The sequence below is a fragment of the Limanda limanda genome, chromosome 14 (genome assembly GCF_963576545.1).
Source record: "Limanda limanda chromosome 14, fLimLim1.1, whole genome shotgun sequence".
NCBI classification, from domain to species: Eukaryota; Metazoa; Chordata; class Actinopteri; order Pleuronectiformes; family Pleuronectidae; genus Limanda; species Limanda limanda.
Window position 1 is genome coordinate 23,233,673 of NC_083649.1, and position 25,317 is coordinate 23,258,989.

The 25,317-nt window shown below is 40.0% G+C and overlaps 2 protein-coding genes across 5 annotated transcripts in view; both read right to left on the reverse strand.

Moving 5' to 3' along the window:
* dscama (Down syndrome cell adhesion molecule a) overlaps window positions 1-768 on the reverse strand; it is a 107,611-nt gene extending 106,843 nt beyond the window's left edge. Inside the window, exon 1 of the mRNA XM_061085352.1 lies at window positions 514-768. Coding sequence (XP_060941335.1) covers window positions 514-768 — 255 coding nt within the window. The remainder of the gene's footprint in view (window positions 1-513) is intronic.
* A 15,442-nt stretch (window positions 769-16,210) lies between these two features.
* tmprss2 (transmembrane serine protease 2) lies at window positions 16,211-24,936 on the reverse strand. 4 transcript variants are annotated; one of them, XM_061085251.1, is made up of 15 exons: window positions 24,863-24,936; window positions 24,048-24,164; window positions 23,565-23,621; window positions 23,206-23,401; window positions 22,014-22,106; window positions 21,723-21,839; window positions 21,516-21,645; window positions 20,733-20,849; window positions 20,531-20,571; window positions 19,793-19,961; window positions 19,509-19,684; window positions 19,325-19,420; window positions 19,028-19,170; window positions 18,212-18,364; window positions 16,211-17,799 (listed from the first exon to the last, which is right to left on the reverse strand). In XM_061085251.1, exons 3-15 carry the CDS (start codon window positions 23,577-23,579, stop codon window positions 17,788-17,790), a joined length of 1,458 nt encoding a protein of 485 aa, XP_060941234.1. In that variant the 5' UTR covers window positions 23,580-23,621; window positions 24,048-24,164; window positions 24,863-24,936; the 3' UTR covers window positions 16,211-17,787. The 4 variants fall into 4 exon arrangements, with proteins under 4 accessions (XP_060941234.1, XP_060941236.1, XP_060941233.1 ...); XM_061085253.1 differs by having other exon boundaries at window positions 16,211-17,796; window positions 24,048-24,182; XM_061085250.1 differs by having other exon boundaries at window positions 24,048-24,182.
* Between the last annotated feature and the right edge of the window lie 381 nt (window positions 24,937-25,317).

Here is a 25,317-nt window from a genome sequence, read left to right on the forward strand (position 1 = left end):
ACACACAAAAGGTAGGAGACTTAAAAATTAAAAATAAAAACAAATCTGTAGTGTAAAAACTAAAGTAAAATAAATAATCTTTACAAAGAATATTTGTATATACAAATACAAAATTTTAAAGGAGTCTATTAACATAACTTTTGTATTTATTCTATAGAACATTTAAGAGAAGGCATTCATTGTGTGTTTGTAAGCGAGTAAAACTGCTCCACTCACAGAAAAGCCACAATTGTCCATGTAGTAAAATAAGTGTAGATTGTTCAAAAACAATGCTATGTGTCTGCTCCACCCACACACAAAAGGTAGGAGACTTTTCAACCTGAGACAAAACTTTTCAACAACAGTCTCAGTCCATTGCGCACACTAAATTAAATAGTCTCTTTGAAAAAAATTGACTTAAAATTTCAAAATTTCAAAACGAAAAACAAAGAAATCATATATATATATATATACACAAATATCAGTCCTCTGCAAGCTTATTCAGTGCATAAGCTTGTTCTTCAGGAATTGTGCCTTGGATGACAACCTCTGCCCATCCAGGTTTAGGAGAATCTTCTGCAGGACTTCAAAAGTGCATTTGAGCTTTGGTGGGTAGCTCAGGTTCAGACAGTAGATAAGTCCAAAGAGCAGAGCACAGGCAATCGCAATGTCACCCAAACCACTGAGGACCTCCACACCCTCAATCAAGACTCCAATGTCCTCTGGCTCATCTTCAGGCTCCGCACCCACCTTCTTCACGACGTACACTCCCATCACAGTTTCCCCCATGGAAGTGATGGCCTCAGTGTCTATGTTCTGTGAAGTAAAATATGACAATAAATACATTTGATCTTAGTCTAGACAAAGTTAATTATGCCGATTGCTGATCATAAAATTGTCAATTGTAAAACAAACATTAAAAATGTTATGAGGATGAGGTACAGAAGTAATACAGATGCATACATTACAAAAATGGTACAAAGTGAAATCTAAGGTTGGACACCCCAGTGAGCACTGAAAGCATTCATTTGAAAACTAGGGAAAGAGTAAGACAGAGACCAACAATCACTATAAAAGAGAATCAGACTTCAGCTGCTATGACAGAATAGAGATCAACTATATCAAGAACACTGCATAAAACTGGCCGGCCATTTCCTAAGAACCATATCAACCTGCAATTTATTTTGCACTGCGTGAGGTAACACAAAGCTGACCATTAGCGTCCAATGCAGCATTACAGCTGTTTATTTAAAAAAATATATATAATAATTAGATGTTGTAGGCACTTCTATACCCAAACACAGCTTCTAGTCTGCTGCTAACACAGACACACTTTACTGCTGGTACAGTAACTGGAGACTGGTTATGGTGTTAGCTGCAGAATCATTAGATTATCAAACAATTGCCAATATGATCAAAAGGAGCTGCTTGAATAAAATGTGATAACCTTCGGACAGAGATAAATACGTGGATACATTTTTGATTTGAACTGAACCAGGGGGAAGGAAAGGCGACGACTTGTTCAGGAGGAGGTGAGAGCAGCAGTGGAGGAGACGAGAACCTGCAAGGCAGTGGGAATGAAGCAACAGGGAGCTTGGACGAGGTGGGAGAATGCGGTTGAAAGGAAAGTGACCTGGGCTGGGCTTTGGAAAGCCGAGCCTCACCGCATCAAATTCCTCATCCAGGCAGTGTATGACGTGCTTCCAAGCCCGTCAAATCTGCACATATGGGGCATAGCAGATACACCAGCATGCCCACTGTGTTCCAAGCGAGGAACCCTGGAACACATCCTCAGCTGCTGTACAAGGGCACTTGGAGATGGTCGGTACAGGTGGAGGCATGACCAAGTCCTCAAGACCATTGCTGAAGCCATCAGCGCAGGACTGGCGTAGGCAAAGCAATTCCGACCCTCCAAGATAACCATCGCCTTTGTCAGAGCTGGGGACAGTCAACTCCTGCCAGAAGAACATCATCTACAGGCATCCTGACGTCTGCAAGAGACTGGCAGTTGTTGGTGGACCTTGAACATCAGCTGAAGTTCCCCAGCCATATTGCAGTCACCACCCTGCGACCAGACATTGTCCTTGTGTCTGAATCCACCAAGCAAGCAGTGCTGCTGGAGCTGACAGTCCCGTGGGAAGATCGCTTGGAAGAAGCCTTTGAGAGGAAGCTCTCCAAGTACGCAGGACTGGTCAGTGACTGCCAGCAGGCTGGCTGGAGAGCAAGGTGTTTCCCTGTGGAGGTTGGATGCAGAGGATTTGCAGCCCGTTCCTTGGCCAGAGCCTTCAGTAGTTTAGGCATCGAGGGTGAGAGAAAGAGGAGAGCCATCCGCAGTACCACCGATGCGGCAGAGAGAGCCTCAAGATGGCTGTGGCTCAAAAGAGGGGAGCCATGGAGTCATGGTAGCTAGCTAGTCATCTGGACACAAGCTGGGGTCTGATCAGCCCCGGCTGGGTCACCTGGAGGAGGGCGTATGATGTTGAAAGACCCGAAACGTCCAATGATTCCAGGAACATCACTGAAGATGTGTCCAGATTAGGCATCAGTAGATGTATGTACACAGTGAACCCATCTGTTGATCAGTGAAGACTTCCTTTATCTTAATGCTGTGTTCTGTTCATTTGTGTTTTAATTCATTAGTGTGCATGAATGATACCTGCCTGGCTCAGTACAATATAAGTTAAAATGGTTAATAATATTGTTTTAGGTCCTTTAAAACGTAATTAAGTAAGTAAATATGTGCTTTCTCAGACTGATCTATGGCTACTTTGTAACACCTGCTGTAGGAAACTCACCATATATTCCTTGACAAGTTTCTCATGGTCTTCGTTTAGGTAGACGCACAAGGACTTCAGGATGCAGGCTCTTCTCGTATGTATTGCATCATCCTGAGGAAAAAAAGGGAACCAATTCTGACAATATTCTGAATTTTAGGCAGAAGTACAAAAACAAACAATTTTGCTGCAATCTGCAAGTTTTGAGCATGGTTTTTGTGTGGTTGACAATACTTTGGTCTCAGGAGCCCCAAACACAAATACTCAACATATATACCAAATCTCAACCAAATCAGGCATGAAATGAGGCAGGCACACACACCCACATGGTGTTTTTTCATTATGACCAAAAAGTTAATTATGGGATTTTACCAATGAATTCACAATCTCTGGCTGAAGCTGATGTAATCAGTATAAATAACATGATTAAGTGTTTTGATCAAGTAAAAATATGCATACTTTTGGCACTTTTGCCTAGCATATGTATACAGAACTATGCTCATGCAATTTTCATGACAGGGGCATGAAAAGTATTTTATAAGAATAGGTCTACCCATTTTTAATACAAACCTTGGAGATGGCCACCATGAGAGGTCGAATTTTTCTTCCAGCTGCCCCACCTTTGCCTCCAAAGATCTCCATCATGCGTGAAGAGTGCCGGTCAAGCTCAGCAAAGAATGTAGATAGCAGAGGTACAGTTGATATGCGCATGAACTCTTTATCGATCTGAAAAACATCAACAATGCTATGTTGTTACTCACCTAATTCAAAAATTACAACAATATACAACATAGGAAGGATGAACAATTAATTACTAGCTGGTTTATCACTATATTATATCAATGTCAATGAGGAGAAAAACTGTTCAACACTATTATATTTGATTTGTCATTATCTTTTGTACTCTGTGTGTGCGCGGTCTGGGGGCATATGTAAAACCACATGACATGTACCTCGTTCTGAGTGAACAGAGCTGGCCATCTGCTTTTGAAGTCGGCAACCAAGGGCTCTCCTTGAAGAACTTCTTGCCTTCTATATGAGAAGGTCTTCTCCATTTTCTCTGTCACCAGAGGGCCATTGTTTCTCTTCTTTATCTCCGAAAGCAGTGCAACTCTCTCGTTTTCCAGAGTGTCAGTGGTTTCACCTTTTGGATGCTGCGGACAGTAATTGACTTCTGCCCTTCTGGGCTTTTTCACATTCAACGCTGCCTGACGTTTGTCTTGGGCCTTGTTCTTCAGTGAATTTATCGTCACCTCATAACATCCCAGGCCCCTAAGTTTGGTCCGGAAGTTGGCCATTTTATACTTGATGCTGATCTTCCACCCGTAACAGCCATTGAAGGACCCCTGCTCCCTCAGACAGGGATGCTTTTTCACAAGGGCTTCCGCTACATCGTTCAGATCTTTGTCAGTTGGGTAGGCTTTGAATTTAATAATTCCTTCTGCCAGTCCTTCTAGAATGAGGGATTTCAGTTTCGGTGAGGGGCTCAAAAGAGTTCCACTAGAACTGCAATCAGCATTGGCCTTTTCTAGTTGCAGTTCAGCCTCATAGCTAAAACTAGGGACATTGAAGACACTTGGCCAAACTGAGAGCCTTGGAGATCCTGATGAACCTGAAGATGAGGCGGGGTCTGTGTTATCCGTGTTAACAGAGGAGATTGATAAGGCATCTGGTGAGCTTTGGACTGCTAGAGGTTGACGTGTCAGTGCCTGAGCTTCTGTAGAACTTTGCAAGTTTAAAGTATACAAGTATACAACCTTTAAAGTTGCTTTGTTATCTATTTCTGAGATTTCTGACAGGTTTATGAAGTCATTTCCAAAATCAGCATCTTGATATTGCAGACGGAAATCTTGTTGTAATCCAAAACTTGTCTTAATTGTCTGGTACAATTCCTCTATGGAGTCCGGTATCCCTGCTGGCAGAATTAGCTTCCTGGCATCATCTTCATCAAGGATAATCCTCAGTCTTACAGTGTGGGCCATTGTGTAAACCTAAAAAATAAACAACAAAAACACTGGTTGAATATTTCACAATAAAAAACTCATAGGCACTTATAATAATTTATAATTAGTAGTGGTTATGTGTGGGTATGTGTATATACATGGTCTAATGAACATCTGTTTGATACTTTATATTATTCGTTTTTTATAGTATATAATTTACAATAGATTCCACTTTGTGCTGATATTTTTTTTAATGTTTTTTAATCAAAACTAGGATCTTATGTGATATGTAGTACTCCGCTTTACAGGTATTCTGATTTAACCTTACTCTCACTAACAAGTGAAAAAATTACCTCTACTGCAGGGAAATCTTAAAAAGCATTATTTCAAGTACCATTTGATTTGTAACTGAGCACTGAGGAACAGGTAAGTCACAAGGATGACGACAACTGTCAGGCTTTTTTAAAGCTGGGCAGATATTATCAGCCATTAAGGCAAGCTGTAAACAAGTTCAAAACACAAGTGCCCAATTACTGATTTTACAACTTACTATGCCAAGTGTTGTGGGAGGAAAATACTTACAAACATTATTCCCGTTTTCCCTGTAAGTGAATGCATCTCTTCAGAGTAACCAGACGCAGGCCTCCCACTGAATAGGCAGCTAATGGGTTGTCATCAAGTAGTTCCCCATGCTCAATCAGAGACACCTCCCTCACATGTGACGTGTCAAGTTCAAAAGCTCTAAAGTGTTCCCTATACCAAGCGGTGAACTTTTTCACAATAAAATGTATCTTGCCTTGCAAAACACAAATCTGCAGAATTTCAGCAAACTCGGGTAGACCAAATAATTGCCCATGGACAACAATCATTCCTTTGTTGTAGTTCATACCATTGTATGACACACTTTTTGTAATATGCACATCAGCCTCATCTGGTAGTCTTTGCTTAATAGCAAGCGCAATGTCACTTTGCAAAACATCAATTGGTACTGATGACACACTAGTTACCACCAAAGGTGTCCTATGGTCAAAAGAGTGCAAGTCAGAGGCAATTGTGAGCTGATGTTTTCTGGCAAGTGTGAGAGGTATGTTTCTAAAACAGTTGGTATGGCGAGCAATCTGTTTAAAGGAACTATGTTTCGCCTCAAATCTCATCGTCCATTTATGGACAAGAGGCCCAAAGAGGCGAATCAAAACAGGGTAGTGCTCCAAATAATGATGTTTAGGGAGAAGACAGTTGTTTGGAAAAAGCTCTTGGTATCTCTGGCGATGTTCACTGATTTTGCACTCAAGATATGAAATCGACTCATCAGAGTGGACAGGGGCTACAGAAAGCTCCAGTATGTCCTTGAGATCCAAAATAACATGCCATGCAGGTTCATCCTCTGGAACAAGTGAACCAATAATCAGAGGCAACAATCGAAGCAGACACCAATTTTCGTGTGCATTTCCACCAATGTTTTTTTTTGCTGAGAAAGTCTGTGGTATTGCGTGAGGCCGACTGGTTCTATCCCCCCATTTGTACTCAAATTGTTAAGTTTTTGTTAAGTTTTTCTAAGGTGAAATATTTCTTAGAGATCAAAAGACAAAAACAATGAGCAAGCTCCACAGGTACTACGCCCTCCAATAGATCATGTGCTACATCTGGAGGGTAGCCTGCTGTGACATGAAAATGGGTGAGATTCTTACTCAAAATGTAATCCCGTTTAACTCCACAGCACGAACTTGCTGTTTCGAGTGCAGTCTTCACATGGGCTTCATGAAGTTCCCGTGTTCTACGCCCAAAATATCCAGCAGTAAATGACTGGATTTCTGCTTTCTTGGCTGTGCAAAATCTACAGATATATGCAGCGGAAAAACTTTCTACAAAACCTGCCAGCCCATGGGCTCCTAGGTTGTCAGCTATTACGCTATTCACAGTCCCTTTGATAAACTCGTTCAACTGACTGATGAACACACCATGTTGCTCCAAAAAGACCAGATCTTTCAAAAGTGGAGCCAACACTTATCCAAAGGTCCTCAAATCTTCACTTTTACAAAGAACAGCCAAATAAATTGATGAGAAAGCAGAATGAGAGCCAGGAGGCAAATTGTCCAAGACCCAGTATACTCCACAAAGCTTGTGCTTTTTGCGTGAGGTCCCAAGAGGATTGATTACAAACCTCAAAATCGTCAATATAAAGTTTGATGGAAATTCTCAACTCCTCAACATCTACAAAGCCATTTTTTTTATAAAGTTCACCATCTCGAAAAGACCTGTAAACCCGCTGATCTCCATGCAAATCCTCTCTATTTTCTTGAGCTATATGTCCTTCAATTACTTTATCCAGTAATTTATTGTGACTCAGTATTTCCTGCAATGACTGTAATAAAGGGATGTACTGAAATGATCTCCTTTGGCCTACAAATAAATATTCAATAGGCTCTACAACCCTAAAATGTAGCTTGTAGTATTGTTTTCTTTTATAAGAAGTGGCAAGAGGGCCGCACTTTCCCAAAAGTTTAGCTACAGGGTTAGAAACACACAAAGAATTGGCAAGTTCTTCAATAACAGCCTGACCAATATGGAGGTTATGGCTTTTGAAAAATTCTGTAACTGTACGCTTTGTGACAGGCACACTAGCTGAACTTAACAAAAAATGCAACTCTTCCAATAACTCATCTACGCCTTTTGCTGGAATATGAAATATATTTTCCAGTCTTAATAATATTACTGCTATTTTTCACTCAATTAGTTCGGGCAAATTTTCAACAACACCATCATCATTTTCTGTCACTGACTCAGTTTCAACATCACCATATGATACATCAGCAGAACAGCCAGCTCTCACATTATCAGAGGTATCTGACACTTGCAATGGGTGCACAAATGCAACTACACTGGGTTTTAAATCTTTAAGTGTGTGTGGATGATGCTTTCTCTTTTTGTGTGTATAAAATGTGCTGTAAATATTTGTCTTGAAAGGGCAACCAAGAAACACACAACTAACAGTCTCGTTACTTCGAAGATGTGTTCCAATATGAACAAAAAAATCTCTCTCTATGGAGAGGTCACTACATTCACATAACTCGCATTTAAAAGTTACAGAACTGGAAGCTGTCTGTGTAAACTGAGATGAATGTGCTTTATAGACATGGGTGTTGAGTCCACTCCACGTCTTGAATGTGCATGGACAATTCACATATTTGCACAGATAATGTTGGCCTCTTCCATAATGATGATGTAGTTTATAATGTTTTAGTAATTTGTACCTACTACTCTCCTTAGCAACCCAATGCTTGCACTGCCACATACAGGTCACTTAAAGAAAAAAAAATGAATTAGCAAATGAAAAAAATAAATATACCATATTTCTCAAATACAAAATATCCAATTACAGTCTGGGGGGACAAACAAGGGTGGATAAACTCCTGGACCATGCTGCATGCCAACTAGTTAACAGATAACAATAATAGTATTAACTTACCATGTATTGGGGAGGAGCTGCATACAAATCTCAAGGCATGGGGCTTTATGTTGTGATGTATTTCTGGTAAAAAGAGAAATCGTGGACTTCCGGTTGGCTACAGAACAGGATGGCGGGTTGAGCACTTTGCTCCCGCGAGTCAGCGTATTATTAACCCCCGCTAACTTAATTAAAATATAACTAAGTGGTCTCTTTTAAGATTATGATGGCGGGAAAGAAAGGAAGAGGTAAAGGGGCGCAAGATACAGCGGAAAAGGATTCCCACCGTGCAGAACAAGCCGAGGACGACATGCGGGGAGATGAGGGCCAACATGGCGGCGACTCAACACCGGGAGCGATGCGCACAGGGCTTGAAACTATAAGTAAGCAGATCAGCGATCTCAAGTCTGAACTAAAGGAAGACTTAAAAATGTTCAAAGACGAAATTAAACGTGACATGAGAGAAGAACTCATCGAGTTCAAACAAGATGTTAACCGGCAGCTAGCTACAAACATGCTAGCCATGCAGGAGCACAACGAGAAAATCAACGAGATGGCCACGCGGATCGACGACACCGAAACGTGGAGCGCGGAGGCTAACGCAGCCCTTCAGCAAACCATACAGGATCAGCAGAAGCTAGAAGACAAGCTGAATGACATAGAGTCGAGGGCAAGACGAAACAACCTGAGGATCCACGGTGTGCCGGAGGACGCAGAACGAGGCTCGGTGATGGAGTTTGTCGAAAAAATGCTCCGGTCCGAACTCAAGCTGAACGACGATGTGGATTTACAAATACAACGCGCACACAGAGCCCTTGCGCCCAAACCAGGCCCAAACTCGCCTCCGATGTCTATTATCATTAATTTTCAGCAATACAGCACCAAGGAGATGGTTATCCAAAAAGCATGGCGACAGAAAATCACAATGGGAGAGAAACCGCTGTATTTTGATCATGACTATACAGCTACCGTTCTACAACAGCGCAAGGCGTTCACCAATATCAAAAAGGCTCTCAAGGAAAAGGGCATTCGTTTCCAGACGCCCTTCACGCGGATACGCATTCACTGGGAGAGCGGTGTGCAGGTATACGGCAGTGCCTGGGAGGCAGCGCAGGAGCTCCGGCAGCGGGGATACAGCGTGGAGGTGCCAGAGAGACCACCCGGTAGGAGTCACCTGTTGAAGCTTCTCCAGCGGGCTACACCGTGGCAGCGAGTGGGATCAAATGCAGATGTAGGCACTGCCAGACGCGCTAAAGAGCGCCTCCGGAAATTTCAGCATTGACGCCAGGAAGAACGGTAGTGTTTAAAAAAACTGATGATATACAAGCGACCCTTAACATAGAGATAAACATTGTATTCATGCGCTGGCTGGCGGGGCGGCGAGAATTCGGCCCTACCAACGGACTCACACGTAAGTTCAAGTGACAGTTTGTAGCGGACTAATTGGGGAGGGGGCCCTTTCCTTGTGAGAGGTTTATTTCCCCCTCAGCTGAAAACTGGAGAATGCTCTTCAGACTTTGGAAGTCCTTTCACTTTATTATTATAATGCTTGTTCTAAGCCGTTCTGGGCTTGTTATTGTGTTCCAGTTATCATTGGTTACTAAGTTAAGCCTGTGGAAACATAATGTTGTAAGATTGACTCAGTTAAGTTACGATGCAGCCTGATGAGGTAAAGCTAATGTCCTTAAATGTGAACGGTTTGGGAAACCCGATTAAAAGGTCTAAGGTAATGGCAAAATTGAAAAAAGAGAAGGCAGATATTATTTTTATGCAAGAAACCCATCTCTCCCAACAAGAGCATGAGAAATTGAAACGATTTGGTTTTAAAAATACTTTCTATAATTCATATGTGCAAAGTCATAGAAGAGGGATTGCTATTCTGGTCGCTAATAAATTCAAATTTGAATCTTTTAAAGAAATAAAAGAAAAGGAGGGCAGATATCTCATTGTTAAGGGTAGGATTGAACAGGATATAGTAACCTTAGTAAATGTATATGCACCACCTGATACTAACAAACTGTTTTTCAAATCATTAATGGATGTGATTGCACTGGAAGCTGAGGGTGTCTGTATATGTGGTGGAGATTTTAATGTAGTATTAAATCAACATTTAGACACAAATAGCTTAACGAGAAATAGAAATAAATTATCAAAATTGATTAACACAGCCTGGGATGATATCGGGTTTTGTGATGTCTGGAGACATATTAATCCATTTGACACAAATTACACTCACTACTCGGCTCCACATTGTACTTACTCCAGGATAGATTATTTTTTTATGCCAAAAAGTGACTGTTATAGGGTAAAAGAATGTAGAATTGGGGTAGCTGATGTCTCTGACCACAGTCCTGTGTACTTGACAGTTCAAATACAAGGAAGGAAGAGGAAGACGGGTTGGAGGTTAAATGTAGGTATGTTAAATAACAAAGCAGCTGTAGAACAGATAAAACTGGAAATTAAATATTATTTGAAGATAAATGACAACGGAGAGGTGGACCCATCTATACTGTGGGACTCATTGAAGGCGGTGGTGCGTGGGAATTTGATTGCTTTAACAGCATTAAACAAAAAAAAGAAAATCATGGAATATAATAACCTGGTATTAGATTTATCAAATGTGGAGCAACAACATAAAAAAAAACAGAGACCCAGAACTGCTGGTGCATATAAAACAATTAAGGAAACAGATGAATGATCTATTAGAACAAGAAGTTGAGAAGACGGCCCGATTCTATAAGCAGACCTATTATGAATCAGGTCCTAAAGCAGCCAAATTACTTGCCCGACGCTTGCGTAAACAACAAGTGGATAGTACCATCCATAAGATACGGGACCCAGAAACAAATCATTTGAAATATCAACCACAGGAAATAGAGGCCATTTTTCTAAATTATTATAAACAATTGTATACAGAGACCTCTGATACCAAAGTGGAAGCCATGCAAATGTTTCTTAATGAGCTTGATTTGCCTTGTATTGGCAAAGTACAAAATGATTTCATTATAGCAGATTTTACACTAGAAGAAATAAATAATGCAATTGGCAACTTAAAATCAAGTAAGACTCCAGGTAGTGATGGCTTCCCTGCGGAGTGGTATAAAACCTTTAAAGAAGAACTAGCTCCACTCCTGCTAAAAACATTTAATTGGATTAAAAGAGAATGTAAACTTCCACCATCATGGAATGAGGCAGTCATTACAGTACTCCCAAAGGAGGGCAAAGATAGGGAATATAGTAGTAATTATCGGCCTATTTCAATTCTCAATGTAGATTATAAAATGTACACAGCCATTATCGCAAAAAGACTTGAGAATATTCTCCCACAATTAATAGACGAGGACCAAACAGGATTTGTAAAAAGCCGACAAACGCATGACAATATTAGAAGGACTCTACATTTGATGGATAGAATAGAAAGGGAAAATAAAAAGGCAGTAGTGCTAAGCCTCGACGCCGAAAAGGCTTTTGATCGGGTCAATTGGCAATTCCTGTATCAAACTTTAGATAGATTTGGCTTCAATGAGCAATCTGTAGATCTAATAAGAACACTTTATCAACAGCCAACAGCAAAAATGAAAATTAATGGGTCATTATCTCCATCATTTATATTACAAAGAGGAACTAGACAAGGTTGTTGTCTCAGCCCCACATTGTTTGCTTTTTATATTGAACCCCTAGCCCAGACAATCCGTCAACATGAACAACTACAAGGCATCACAATTGGACATAGAGATAATTTAATTAGTTTATTCGCGGACGATATTTTGGTCCATTTAGTGGATCCTGAGAAGTCGTTCCCCATATTGATGGATATCCTCGAAGAATTTAATTATTATGCTGGTTACAAACTAAATAATACAAAGACACAACTTTTGTCATTTAATTACAAGCCTTCAGAAGAAATAAAACATAGGCATGATTTAAAATGGGATATGGAAGAAATAAAATATTTAGGCGTAATCATTACAAAAAATTTGAACAGATTATACGAGGCAAACTATAATTTGATTAATCAGAATATTAAAAAGGATATTGAACGATGGTCCACCTATCCATTGGATTTTGGCAGTAAGATAAATGTAATTAAAATGAACATGTTGCCTAGATTGCTATACCTGTTTCAAGCTTTGCCAGTAGGGGTTCCTAAACACCAGTTCTTTACCTGGGATAGACTTATTTCTAGGTTTATCTGGGATGGAAAGAAGCCTAGAATAAGATACACAACACTGCAGTTGGCCAAGCATAAAGGAGGAATGGCACTCCCAAATCTCAAAGATTACTTTTATGCAGCTCAATTCCGTCCCCTTTTTCTGTGGTGTAATGATAACTATTTTGCTAGATGGAAGGAAATTGAGACATATGTTGAGGGTTATCAGATCCAGTCGGTTTTAGGAGAAAAAGAAATCCCCCTATTAGTCAAAAGTCAAATAGATTCAATAACATCCGCCTCACTGGAGTTTTGGTTTGATTTTGTAAGGCAATTCAAACTAAGGAAAGACCAGAAAGCACTTAGATGGTTAGCCTTTGACACTCAATTTAGACCAGGAGAAAATGATGCCATATTTAAGCAATGGGGAGTAAAAGGTATTAAGGCAGTAAGTACACTGATGGAAAAAAACAAAGAATTACAGACTTTCCAAAAACTAAAAGAAACATTTTCTCTTCATAATCGGGACTTATTTAGGTATATACAATTTAGAGATTATTATAATAAAGAATTGAAGATGGAAATTTCTCACGAAATAAACCCAGTTATAAAAAAATATGATCAATGCATATAAACCAAATAGTAAAAGTGTAAAAGTAATCTCCATGTTTTATGACAGTATTATGGAATGTAAGGGCAACTCAACATTGTATCTAAAATTCTAAATCTAAAAAAAGGTGGGAAAAAGAATTAAATGTAGACATTTCATCAGATGTATGGTACGATATGTGTGAATCTCAACATACTTCCACAAATTCACAACAACTGAGGGTTTTCAACTGGAAAAATTTGGTGCGGTTTTTTATTACACCTAAAATCAGCAGTAAAGCATCTTCAACACCCCAACCATGTTGGAGACAGTGTGGCTGCTTAGAAGCACACCACACGCATATTTTTTGGAGTTGTGAAAAACTGAAGTCATTTTGGAAAGAGGTACATTTAATCTTAATTAATGTGCTTGGATATAAGATCCCTTTGTCATGCACTGTCTTGTACTTAGGTCACATTTCACTGGTTACTCTACAGAGGGACAGATGGAAAACCATAACTAGAAGCTGGTATAAACCTGATTCACCTAAACAGCAACAATGGTTTGATGTCATTCAGGAAATAAGGACAATGGAACGACTGACTTATGTGATACGTTTGAGGTTAGATTTGTATGCTAAGAGATGGCAGAAGTGGATACTTTACTTCGACGAACTATAAGGACACTGGCTCACAGTCTGTTTGCATTCAAGTGTAAGGCAGCTACTTGAGCTGCGCTTAATCTTTACATAGGTATGTATTTCATCTTTTTATCTACACCAAGTTTTCCCGCAGGCTCCGTTTTTGTTTGTTTTTGTTATAATTGTTTGTTCATTACTGTATGTTTGTTTTATCTGCACTGAATTAACATCTGCAAGTTGATCTTACTATGTGTAGTTGTGAATGTGCTAAAAACTCAATAAAAACTAAAGTTTAAAAAAAAAAAAGAGAAATCGTTTAAAAAAGTTAAAACAGTATTACAATAGCTATAATTACATACACTAAAATGTTAAGTATGTTACGTAAGGTTTTTTATACTAGGTGCCATTGTTTATTTTGTAGTGTCACAAGTCAGTCTATTTTTTATCAATTGAAGTCTATTTTTTTGGCGGATTATATTAATGAATTACTCTTTTTGGCTGTTTAATCGTGACGGCTTTTACAGTAACTTACAGTAACATATACATAGTGTAGTTGTCATCAACTCTCCAGCGCTGTCTCCTCTCCTCCGCTCCGTGTGTGTATGTGTGTGTGTGGGGGGGGGGCTGAGCCCCAACCGCGATGACACGGAGTGCAGAGGAGAAGAGACAAGAAACTAAAGCGACCACACGGGACAGCAGAGCACACAGTCGAGCATCGATATGTTATTGCCTTAATGTACGTGAACTCAGTTCATTCAGCTCCGTGTGGGAGCCTCTCCTGCGTCTCGCTGTCTCTGATGGTCGCGCTGCTCTGCTCCTGGCTCCGTGCCCCCCCGCAGAGACACGCCGTCCCGTCATCCCTCCACATTACACAGCTCCGCCCATAAGTGTTGCGCAATAACTTAAGCATCTCTGGACACTGACTAATGACTTAAAGTAACTTCACCACTCCAAACAATACCGTTTACCGTGACTCCATCCTGCCATCGATTAACTTCATGTATTACTCACCGTATTTAACTAAATATTGAATATATTTGAGTTACTCACCTTAATATCAAGGATGCCAACGAGCAGGTGAGAGAACCGTTGCTGGTGCTGGTCAGCTGGTTAACATCCATGTAACGTTCCACTTCCGCCTATTCGAAATATGTCTGTATCCGGTGGGCGCAGCGCATGTGCAATAGCTGAACTAATTTCGGATTCATTGTTTTGAAGGACCTCATTCTCATTAGGTTGACATGAATGATTTATATTCATCAGAAATGTATTTGAGTCTTGTACATCAAACAAGAACGAATAATTTAATGAACATAAACCCGATTAATTCATTTAATTTAAACATAATTGTAGTTAACTAATCAAACACATGCCCTAGTTTATTTTTCTGAGTGCAGAGACCCATCAAGATTGAAGATAAATGTATAAATCAAACCTGCAGGATGTAAAAACACATCTATTGACGTAATGTTTGATGCGTTGCAGCTACAGGGTGGCACAGAGTAGAGCGATGAGATAGGCTACTCTAAGCAAATTCACAAAAAAGTATGCAGTGGCTCATGGCTGGAAGTTGTTATAAGAAAAACTTGTCCCTGGAAATGATGTCATGTTGGAACTGGATTTCCATAAATGTAAATCATACAGTAAGGTCCGATGAAAATGCACATTGGGGAGGTTTAGCTTCAAGGCTCTCTCCCAGACAGCATTTGCATGTGGTAAATGTTATGTTAGTGTCTATTTGTACCCAATCTATCAACATAATTCGAACCTTACGAAGTAGTGCTGTTGCCTAAAAACCAAACTGCAACTGAAAACTTACAAACACCCAGAAATCAAAGTTTGTCAACACAGGGTAAAACACTGTCACAGTTTTTATCCATTATCTCACTTCTCAACACATCTGACTGGGCCGAGGTCATGTGACATCAAGGCTGTCGCTGTCTTCATTAAATCATTATGAAAACACAAACCATTGGAATAATGTGTCTGTTGTTTTAAGAAACAATGTAATTATCTAACTTTAAAATACAAACTTGAGACAAAGCCTAAAGCAACGTAAACTTGTGATCATGTGTCATTAATCTACTATCTTTCGTGAGTGAGTTTAGATGTATATCTGTGGGGTTTTAATAATGTTTGATGCATAGTTTTGATGATTTTTATTTTAATCATGGGTTATTTGCACATTTAGATTGGATGGTTTTATAATGCTCATTATCCATAGATATTTCTAATTATAAAATAGGTCATTTTATTTTATATGACGTTGCCTTGAAAGAAGTAGCTATAGGGACAACAGATGGAAATTAGCTTACATAGATAACTATGGCTCATTTTTTGTATATGATAATTAATAAGCACTGTCTCTACCAAGTAAATGACCTAATGAAACGTAATAGATAAGGTCATTTCAAAATGAGTCCCTACAGCCCTCCTCTCTCATTGCACCCGGCTGAGAAAAACACGTGCATTTATCACATATGAACATATACATTCACATGCACATAAGCATACACTGAGTGTGAGTAATACTCTATTTTTACTGAAAGTAAATGCACATTAAAACCCTTCTAAAACGTCCACTTGCAACCATGATACACTGCTCAGCTGCCACAGCCTCTTCTGCCATTCACTGAGAGAAGGTCTCCTATGCTTCAATCCTTGTAAAATAAACCTCACAGCAGGCCAGGGTGTTTGTAACATTTATTTCAATCAGACTTTTCCTGAACATGTTCCGCTTTTATTACTCCTTCAGGTTGATCCATTCAGGCCGGTGAGAACAAAGCATTTGAGAATAAAGTGTACGCCAAAACAAATATGCTGATAACACAAAACTCTGTGCCATACATCTGCACCCTCAGCAGAAATCCACATCCATCAGACCAAACCACATTTTTCAGTCTTCAAATGTCAAATGTTGGTGAGTCTGTGTCACTGCAGCTTTAAGTTTCGGTTCTTTCTTTGACAGATGTGAACCTGACGTGGTTTCTGCTGTTGTAGAACCATCCACCTCAAGGTTCAGCATTACCTCCGCCACATGGTTTCATTGTTGTTTGTCTAGATATCTTTGTCAGCAGGATTGCACAACAACTACTGAACTGATTTCCTTCAAACTTGGTGGAAGAGTGTGGGCCAAAGAGTAACCATTAACTTCTGGAGGGATAATTGGAACATCTTGTTTACAATTGTGAGATTATGTATATGAGTATTTTTGTCATTTCTTTTTGAACAGGTGAAATTTAGCGTATATCTGGATAACGATTTTTAGATCAAAACAAGTAATTTGAGGTCAGTGACATTAAGGTTCCATACGGTAACATAACTCCTTTCAACTATATCAGAGTATGAATATTTGCCTGAGTTGGATATTAACAGTTTGCAGAAAAGTGCTGTGTACATGGCATATGTATCTGATCTCAATATAATTATGAGCAATATGGTGATAAAGTTGCCAATCAGCTGTTATTTTCTGCTCACCACAGTTGTAAAGAGAGGTCATATGAGTTACCATAGATTTCCTGTCCAACCAGTGGGACCATTCCTCTCTGACCTCTTGAATGATTGAATCAGTGCACTCTGCAATTCTAACCTTACTGTTCTTCTTCTCACACACTGTACTACACTGTACAGCACTACACTGTACTTTCTGCCAAGAATGTCTCCAGATCTCTCTAGATACTGGGCTAACCTATCCTCTACTGCACTGCTCTACACTGTATTATACTACATATACTATATTGTTGTATTTTTATTATTGCACTGTACTGCACTGTACTTTTTTTATCTCTGCCTTGTAAGGTGACCTTGAGTGCTGTGAAAGTTGCCTATAAATAAGATGTATTATTATTATTAGGTACTGTAGTGTACAGTACTGGACTGTGCTCTACTGTACTGAGGTGAGAGCCAACAGGTGGATCTGATGCAGTAGTGTGGAGCCCTGGGATCTGCTCTTATAGTCACATTAACAGCAGCAGCATTGCTTCACAGTTACTTAACTGAGCAGGGGACAGCAGGCACATGTCTGCTCTGACACAATGTCAAACAGACATTTAGAATTTTGTGTGAACTTTGTTTTATTAATACAAAATAGCCTGATTTGGTTCTAATACAAAGATTAAATCTGTAGTCATGACTGCTATAGAAAAATAATTGAATGATCAGGTTGTTTTTGGGTGTAAACCTTTCTTCCTTTGGATTGAAAGTGCAAAGTGTGTGAGTACCACCGATTAATCAAAGAGGTATTTCTTCATGTTTGTTGATGTTTCCATCAGTTTTCCTGCTGGAATAAAAGGAAACATTAGAATTAGATGTCAGGTGTGACAAAAAAAATAATGTATCTTATTCTTATCCACTACATGTCACTCATGTAAATTACTGAGCTGTGACTTACCCTTTGCTAAACTATTAATAATTTACCAAACCTGACCTGATTCAAGCCAAAGCAAGCACACAGACTCCATTGTCATGTCTTCAACTCCCAATTGCTGCTTTCAGACATGTTTGCCAAAAAAAGCAATAAGTATGATCACTGCTGTTAATTGAGCTTGAATCCAACTAACGACAGACGACCTGCAGTGTCTGTTAAAACTTCAAACACTATAATTACTGTCAAGAGAACAACAATGAATATGTAAAAGTTCAAAGCTCACAATATCAGAAGGCCAAATCTCTACAGAATGAACACACTGTACCTGCATTTCTCCATGTACCCAGTTGGTGAAGTAGGTTACGTTGCCATAGACTCCTGGCCTGTTCCTCCAAGCACATCCATACCCCCAGCTAGTGTCCCCCGCCAGCCACCATACATTTCCCTCTTTTACCACCATAGGTCCTCCACTGTCACCCTGCATTGTGCAAGAGAAATCATATCTGGGGTTTAAGGGTGTGTGTGTGTGTGTGTGTGTGTGTGTGTGTGTGTGTGTGTGCGTGTGTGTGTGTGTGTGTGTGTGTGTGTGTGTGTGTGTGTGTGTGTGTGTGTGTGTGTGTGTGTGTGTGTGTGTGTGTGTGTGTGTGTGTGTGTGTGTGTGTGTGTGTGTTTGTGTGTCTCTTGTTGTTATTCTTCTCGCTTTAGGACATTGACTCTGTCCAGGACCAGTGGACCTCATCGGGACCAAAGTCTAGTTTCAAAGATGCGAAACATTCTGACCTCTGGTTCAGGTTGGGGTTCAGGTTTTAGTCAGACTTTCCACATTAAATGAACGTCAATGCCAAGTCCAGATTATGATAGTTGCCCCATCTAGGTGTAGTTTAAAGTTAGGGTTAAGGGTTAGGCAAGTTGTAACAGGCAAGGTTAGAGAAAGTCTCCAGGACAATAATAAAGTAAAGGATGTGTGTGGTTGGTGTGTGTGTGTGTGTGTGTGTGTGTGTGTGTGTGTGTGTGTGTGTGTGTGTGTGTGTGTGTGTGTGTGTGTGTGTGTGTGTGTGTGTGTGTGTGTGTGTGTGTGTGTGTGTGTGTGTGTGTGTGTGTGTGTGTGTGTGTGTGTGTGTGTGTGTGTGAGGGTGCTCACCTGACAAGAGTCGACTCCTCCCTGCAGTTTCCCAGCACAGATCATGGTCTGAGTCACTTGTCCATCTAACACCTGAGGAACGTTACAGGTCTCTCTGCTGTAAATGGTGATCTGGGCCTGGTTTAGTATATTAGGGGAGGATCCTGAGAAAGATTGAACACCCACAGGTAACTAATAAGCCTTCAGAAGCACTTTTGACTTGTACTCTAAGCCTTAAAAACAGGTCACTTTTGAAGCATTTGAATCTAAGCATGCAGAAACAAACACTGTTAGCTGGCTTCTACACTCTGGGCTCACCAGACGAGCTCAATGTTCCCCATCCTGTGATCCAGGCTTGACGTTCAGGGGAGATATTCAGTCCAAAGTTGGGGAGACACACTGGCTTCACTCTGCCTGAAATAAATAACCAAGTACTTAAGAGTTGTTATTATCAAGCATTAGCTCATGTAATAAAATCAGATTTTTACTGACCAGCACTTACTTGTAAAAGTCAGAGGTGTGTTGAGCTTTAGTAGGGCGATGTCATTGTCATGAGTGTCTGCGTTGTAATCTTCATGATTAATGATTTTGTCAACAGTGTTCCCAAAGCCATAGCTCATTCTATTCAGGTTCACGTCACCAGAGTAAACCCTCCAGCTGCCAGCATTGGAGTACACGCTATGGGAAACAGAATGATGTGAAATATGGATTCTCTTCCTGAATATCTACCAAAAGTACATTCTAAAATCAGTGGGATCATTAATGGTGTAAAGCGTAGACGCTCACTCTTGGAAGCAGTGTGCAGCAGACACGATCCAGTTAGGGCTGATGATGGAACCTCCACAGGCGTGATGACCATTAAACTGGAGACTGACCTGCCACGGCCACGCTCCATTCACAGCCTCCGTACCACCTACGATACGAGTACTGGGGGCTGCTGAGCTCACTCCACATGCTGAAGACGAAGGTAATATAACACTTAAATGTGACTCATATATTGCATGGGTCAAACACAAAAAAAAAATGAATTCACGAGAAACTGAACTGTGAGCGCATCCCTTCAGTCCCCTTAAATTCAAATCAAGCTTCCCAAAATTTCCCACATATCAGATATCAGCTGCCCAAGTACGTCTGATTGTATTTATTGAGATCCATTAATTATTCTCTGGAAAGGATAGGGAAAGAGAAAAAAAACAGCATCTGGATCCAAATATGCACCAGATTTGATTGAGTTCTCCCTTGACCCATACCTCATCCTCCCACCAAGTTTAAATTGAAATCTATTCATTTTTTTTGTGTAATCTCGCTCATAAACAAACAAAGAAAGGGACTGGGTAAGAAAACAGAAGCTCCTCAGCGGAGGTAATTAAAGTTCGGTTCTGTTTTGTGCCCTTATCCACAGGAGGTTCCAGTGTCTGTCAGGCTAAATCAATCTGTCTGAATATCTTTGCACTTATCACATGATTCCACTATTGTTTCAGCACTGCAGTTACTGTATGTCCCAGTTAGAAAAGTGAAGCTTACCTATACAATTAAGTTTGATGGCACTGGTGGAGCAACTTTGGCTGGAAAGAAAATAACATAACATAAAACTGATATTTGAGACAAAAAATGCAAAAACAAAATATATAACATTTATATAGGAGTTTCACATTAGACAGAGATAAATAACAATGACTGAGCTCACTGTGGAAATTGATCTCATCAATGCTGTGTGTAAAATTACCTGTGAATGAGCTGTGATTGTATATTTGATTTATAGGTACTCTCAGGCTTCAGCTTCATGTATCCTTTAGAGGCCAAAGAACCTGCACTGGTTTGGCTTGAGGTCACATAATCCTTCCTGTGGAAGAGACACAAGGACAAAGATGTGATCAGTGAAATGAGACAAACGCAGTACACTCAGCTGGAATTGTATCTTTAAATAAGTTTGGATGTCAACCAGTCATGTCATCCAGTGTTATATGACATGATGGAGGTTCCTCCCCTGTTACAAGTGTGACGAATCGGTTGATATGTTTTTATTTGACATGAAAAATGAAAAATATATTACTTCTCTCTTAAAACGAAATGTTTAATGTCTCCTTACATTGCTTTAAAGGCTGCTAACCTGGTTTTCAATGTCAAGTTTAGCACAACATGATAATCTCAGTATTGTTTCAGATGCTTTTCCTGTCTGACAAGGAATCATTATGTAATTTACTAATTCCACATCTTTCTGTCTGTATTTTTAACTGTCTGTCTGTGGAATATATCTCAATAACTGTTCATCTTCGCACTTGATATGTGTAATCTTAATGGCCCAGGGAAGGGCAGTGTCAAATTTGGTGCGGTTTGGACACACATACATTCATTGTTAAAACTTGAATAAACAGGCAAACAGCGCCGTTTGTTTGGTTGCAAAAATGCTCTTTATCGAGCTGAATTAGCAACATAAACTCTTTGAGAAACTCTCAGGTGATGTGGCATGTGTTGATTTTCATACAGCGGAGAAGGAAACAGTCAGCACCTCATGTAGCCCATCTGCTCGCAGACAGTCTTCCCATAGTCGTTGTTCCACTTCTCAGCGCACACGGGCATCCACATCTTGTTGCCTGTTGAGTAACTCTCCAGTATGAAGTTGGTCCCATGAAGACGAACTGTGATGTAGAGAGAACCAGGCTGCTCACCCATGTCATGCTAATACAGTATGTGCTTTGTGAGTGTCAGATCTTACAGCACTGAGATTCATCCTCTCCGTGTGGACAGTCCGTGGCACCATCGCACCACTGCGACGAGCTCAGACACTTCCCACCGCTTCTGCATGACTTCCCCAGCAAACACTGGTAGTATACTGCAAGCACATGCACACACAAACACACACAAACACACACACACACACACACACACACACACACACACACACACACACACACACACACACAGTACAGTGTAAAGCACTGATACAAGAGCACACAGGAATGTCCGGAGATGATCGTTTCATATAAAGATCTTCAGCTGAACTCACAGAAGTACCAGAGCAAGATGCCGACCACTGCCATGACGAGAAGCACACACAGACACCCACTGAGGATAAGTCTGCTGTTACATCTCTTTGGCCCTGTGAAGGTGGACACAGGATAAAGTCACTGACATGGCTGATAAACTGGTCACAGCATGTCCTGTAGGATGTACAGAGTATAACATGACAGGTTCAGAAGACACTGCATTGCAGATATGACAGACATAAACCTAAACATACTGTTTGATACAGAACTAAGAGTAAAGTTTCTTTCCTCCTGCATTAGCTTTATGGTCATTTGATCATATGTACTTATATTACAATTCATGGTATTAGGAACAATTGAAATTCTGTAAATAGACAGTATGCATATAATGATTGTAATGTAGAAGTCTCAATATCTTGCCCAAGGACACTTGAAAAATGCAGACAGAGCCAATTAAGGATTGAGCCATTAACCTTGGAAGACTCTCTCTACCTCCAGTGACACCAGGGAGGAGAGTTAATCATTTTGACTCAGTTAGGCATCATAAGGAAACTTGTCACATCCTAATATATTCTCCAAGAATTGTCAAAAATTCTGCTTTATGACTGCAACTTATATCACTGTTAGAGTTCATTATTTTGACGTACTGTGGAGGTGGGTGTTAAACATTTATTTTCCGAGTCAAGGAGAGAGTCCGTGACGTTACTTAAAGTTCTTTCCAGTTCTTTCCAGTTATGTCCCTGTTTACTCTCCTTAAGTTCAAACAAGAGTCTTTGTAAGGGAAATGCCTGATAACAATGGTCACCGTGAGCACAGGGGATAATCATGTTTAACTAGAGATGACAGCAACAGTCACAGAGTGCAACAACCGAACTGGACTCGTCATACAGCGTGTTCTATTTCAAATGTTTTCTTACATTATACCTAATGTTTTTCAGCATAGTCATATCAGACCAAGTAACACTTTACATGGAGTGTGTGTTATAGCTTACACAATCAACTTTTCATTTTTTTCTTCTTAAAATGTTCCACACTCTTGCTTTGAGTAAATGAAACTGTCAAATTCTAAATTAATGGATGATTCAGTTAAGGTGCAGTATTTGATTCTGTTCTTATGAGTGTGTGTTTTTATCTTGTGACTGACTGGAAGTCATTGTTAACACATCTTCTTCTTCCACCTTGTAAAGTCTCACGATAACGATGTTACTGTACCTATCCTTTGTCCTGTGTTATGAATCATTTCAGGTGGCACGGTGTGGTGGGTGTTGATGGAGGGTCCAAAAGTTGTGGCAACATAGGTGGGGGTCTCTTGTGGGAGGGCAGGGTACATCGCATTCTGTGGGCTGTATGGGGGGGGTCTTCTTTCGTCATGCTGGAACCCTCTGTTGACGTAGACCGGAGCTATTCCCTACATTTAAAGAGAAAAGAACAAGGACAGAATGAGAATCACAGAAATTCATGATGTTAGAATATGTGGTGTTAAAACAGAGAGATCCTAGAAAGAGTTCACTGTTCATAAAAAGTGAAAAGACATTTAGAAATGTTGCTTGTACCTGTGAAACTGGGCTTACCTCATTATTACTCATACTGAAACTGTTCACACGGCCTGGGCTGGGATACTGTCACACCTGGAAAACATGAAACAGGTTTTTAAGTTAAATATTAAGAAAGCAAATACAAAGCAAATACATGATGCACCGCATAATTAAATGACACTGTTCATTGAAGCAATGGTGATCACCTGAAATGCAACCGAACATAGACTCAAATATATAGAAAAGCAAAAAGGAGATATCAATGTCTAACATAAAATCAAAACTCCAATGTCTCCAAAGTAGGGATTGCTAGTGCTAAACCTAATATTTCATAACCCCAAGATGATTGAGCTGGCAAATAAATGTATATTTATATTTCACAACAGGAAATGTAAAAGCTACGTTTTTAAAATTTCTAAATATTACACCAAAAAAACCTCACACATTACCAGAGCAGGTTGACTTACCCTGAGTTTTCAAACACTTTTATACATATATTTCCTCGTGGTCACTACTTACCTTAAGATTCCCGGAGATTCCTTCAGCGCTCTGTCCCTCCACTCCCTGTTTCCCACTCTGTCTCATGTTCGCTCCATTCCTCCAAGTAATCAACAGGCGTAACCACACCTTTTCCCGCTGTGTGCACAAGCCGGCCTGTTGTACACCACTTAGCAATATATAACACTTCACAATGACAGGGGCAAACAGCAAGGTACTGAGAAGGGCCAGCACTGATACTCATTAATGTCTGTCTTTCGGATAAGGGGATTGAAGTGGAATTAATAATCGCAGGGCTGTGTTCATGCTTCCTTTGATTTGATATCTGATCTCATGAGAAAAAAGCTATTTCTAAAAAAAAGATTTAGAAACTCAGATGAGCAGAGTGATGCTCGTCTAAAGTGATTTGCTTGCATGATACTGATTTGTATCTAAGTTTGGAGGTTTATGTTGTAGGTTTGCATATCTCTGACTTTCCCTGGCAAATCATCAGCTCTGTCTTGTTGAATGAGCAGTTTGTGCTGTTGTTGTTCAGCATTTGAAGGAACTTTAGAAAATACTCTGTCTTCTTGTTCTACTTGTAAACTTTCAAGGCCATAAACACACTGAGGTCTGCATGCTGCAACAAAATCTGCTTTTTGGCCTGAAACAGTAAAAAATAAAAGGCACCTATATAAAGAAGCGTCAGTTTCTAAAAAATCGGAAAATGGTTACAAGTTTTACATGTTTTCCAGTCACCAATGTGCAAATTCAACCGGTAGCTAGGGATCACTGCTCGCTTAGGATAAAATAAAGATATTAATCAGATATAAAGCTGTAAAAGATTAGATTCTTACGTTTCACATGCTATCGTCCATTATCCAAAAGAGAAGCTCCCCCTCCTGTGTTTAATCAGTAACATCCAAACAAATGACCGACAAATACTGATGGCCCAATGACTTTCAGACTCTGTTAATACTTAACTCAGTGTTTCACTGTGTTAGCTGGCAGGAAAGAAATGCCATTCCAGTAATAGACTGTGACAAACATAATGTCCCACTGCGTCATAACAGATCAACCTTATTCTTTTTACATGGGGGGTGCTCTTAGATTGTACCCAACAAACACACAACTCTGATCGATCAAGATTAAATAACGTTCGCACAACTGAAGTTATGGTTTAGAGACTGGATTGTATCATAAAGACAGGTGATTGTTATTTTGCCTACGTATAAATGGGGCAGATAAAATTATAAAATCAGCCATTGCTATAAAGCAATACAATTTGACAGCATCACAAACTGCCTACAAA

What these genes read in the sequence shown, in the direction of transcription:
- tmprss2 (XM_061085251.1), bottom strand. An exon ending in CATCTTGCTCTGGTACTTCT is followed by an intron (nt 21,840 to 22,013) that starts GTGAGTTCAGCT and finishes ATGTGCTTGCAG; the next exon opens with TATACTACCAGTGTTTGCTG. An exon ending in CATCAAACTTAATTGTATAG is followed by an intron (nt 19,962 to 20,530) that starts GTAAGCTTCACT and finishes CTTCGTCTTCAG; the next exon opens with CATGTGGAGTGAGCTCAGCA.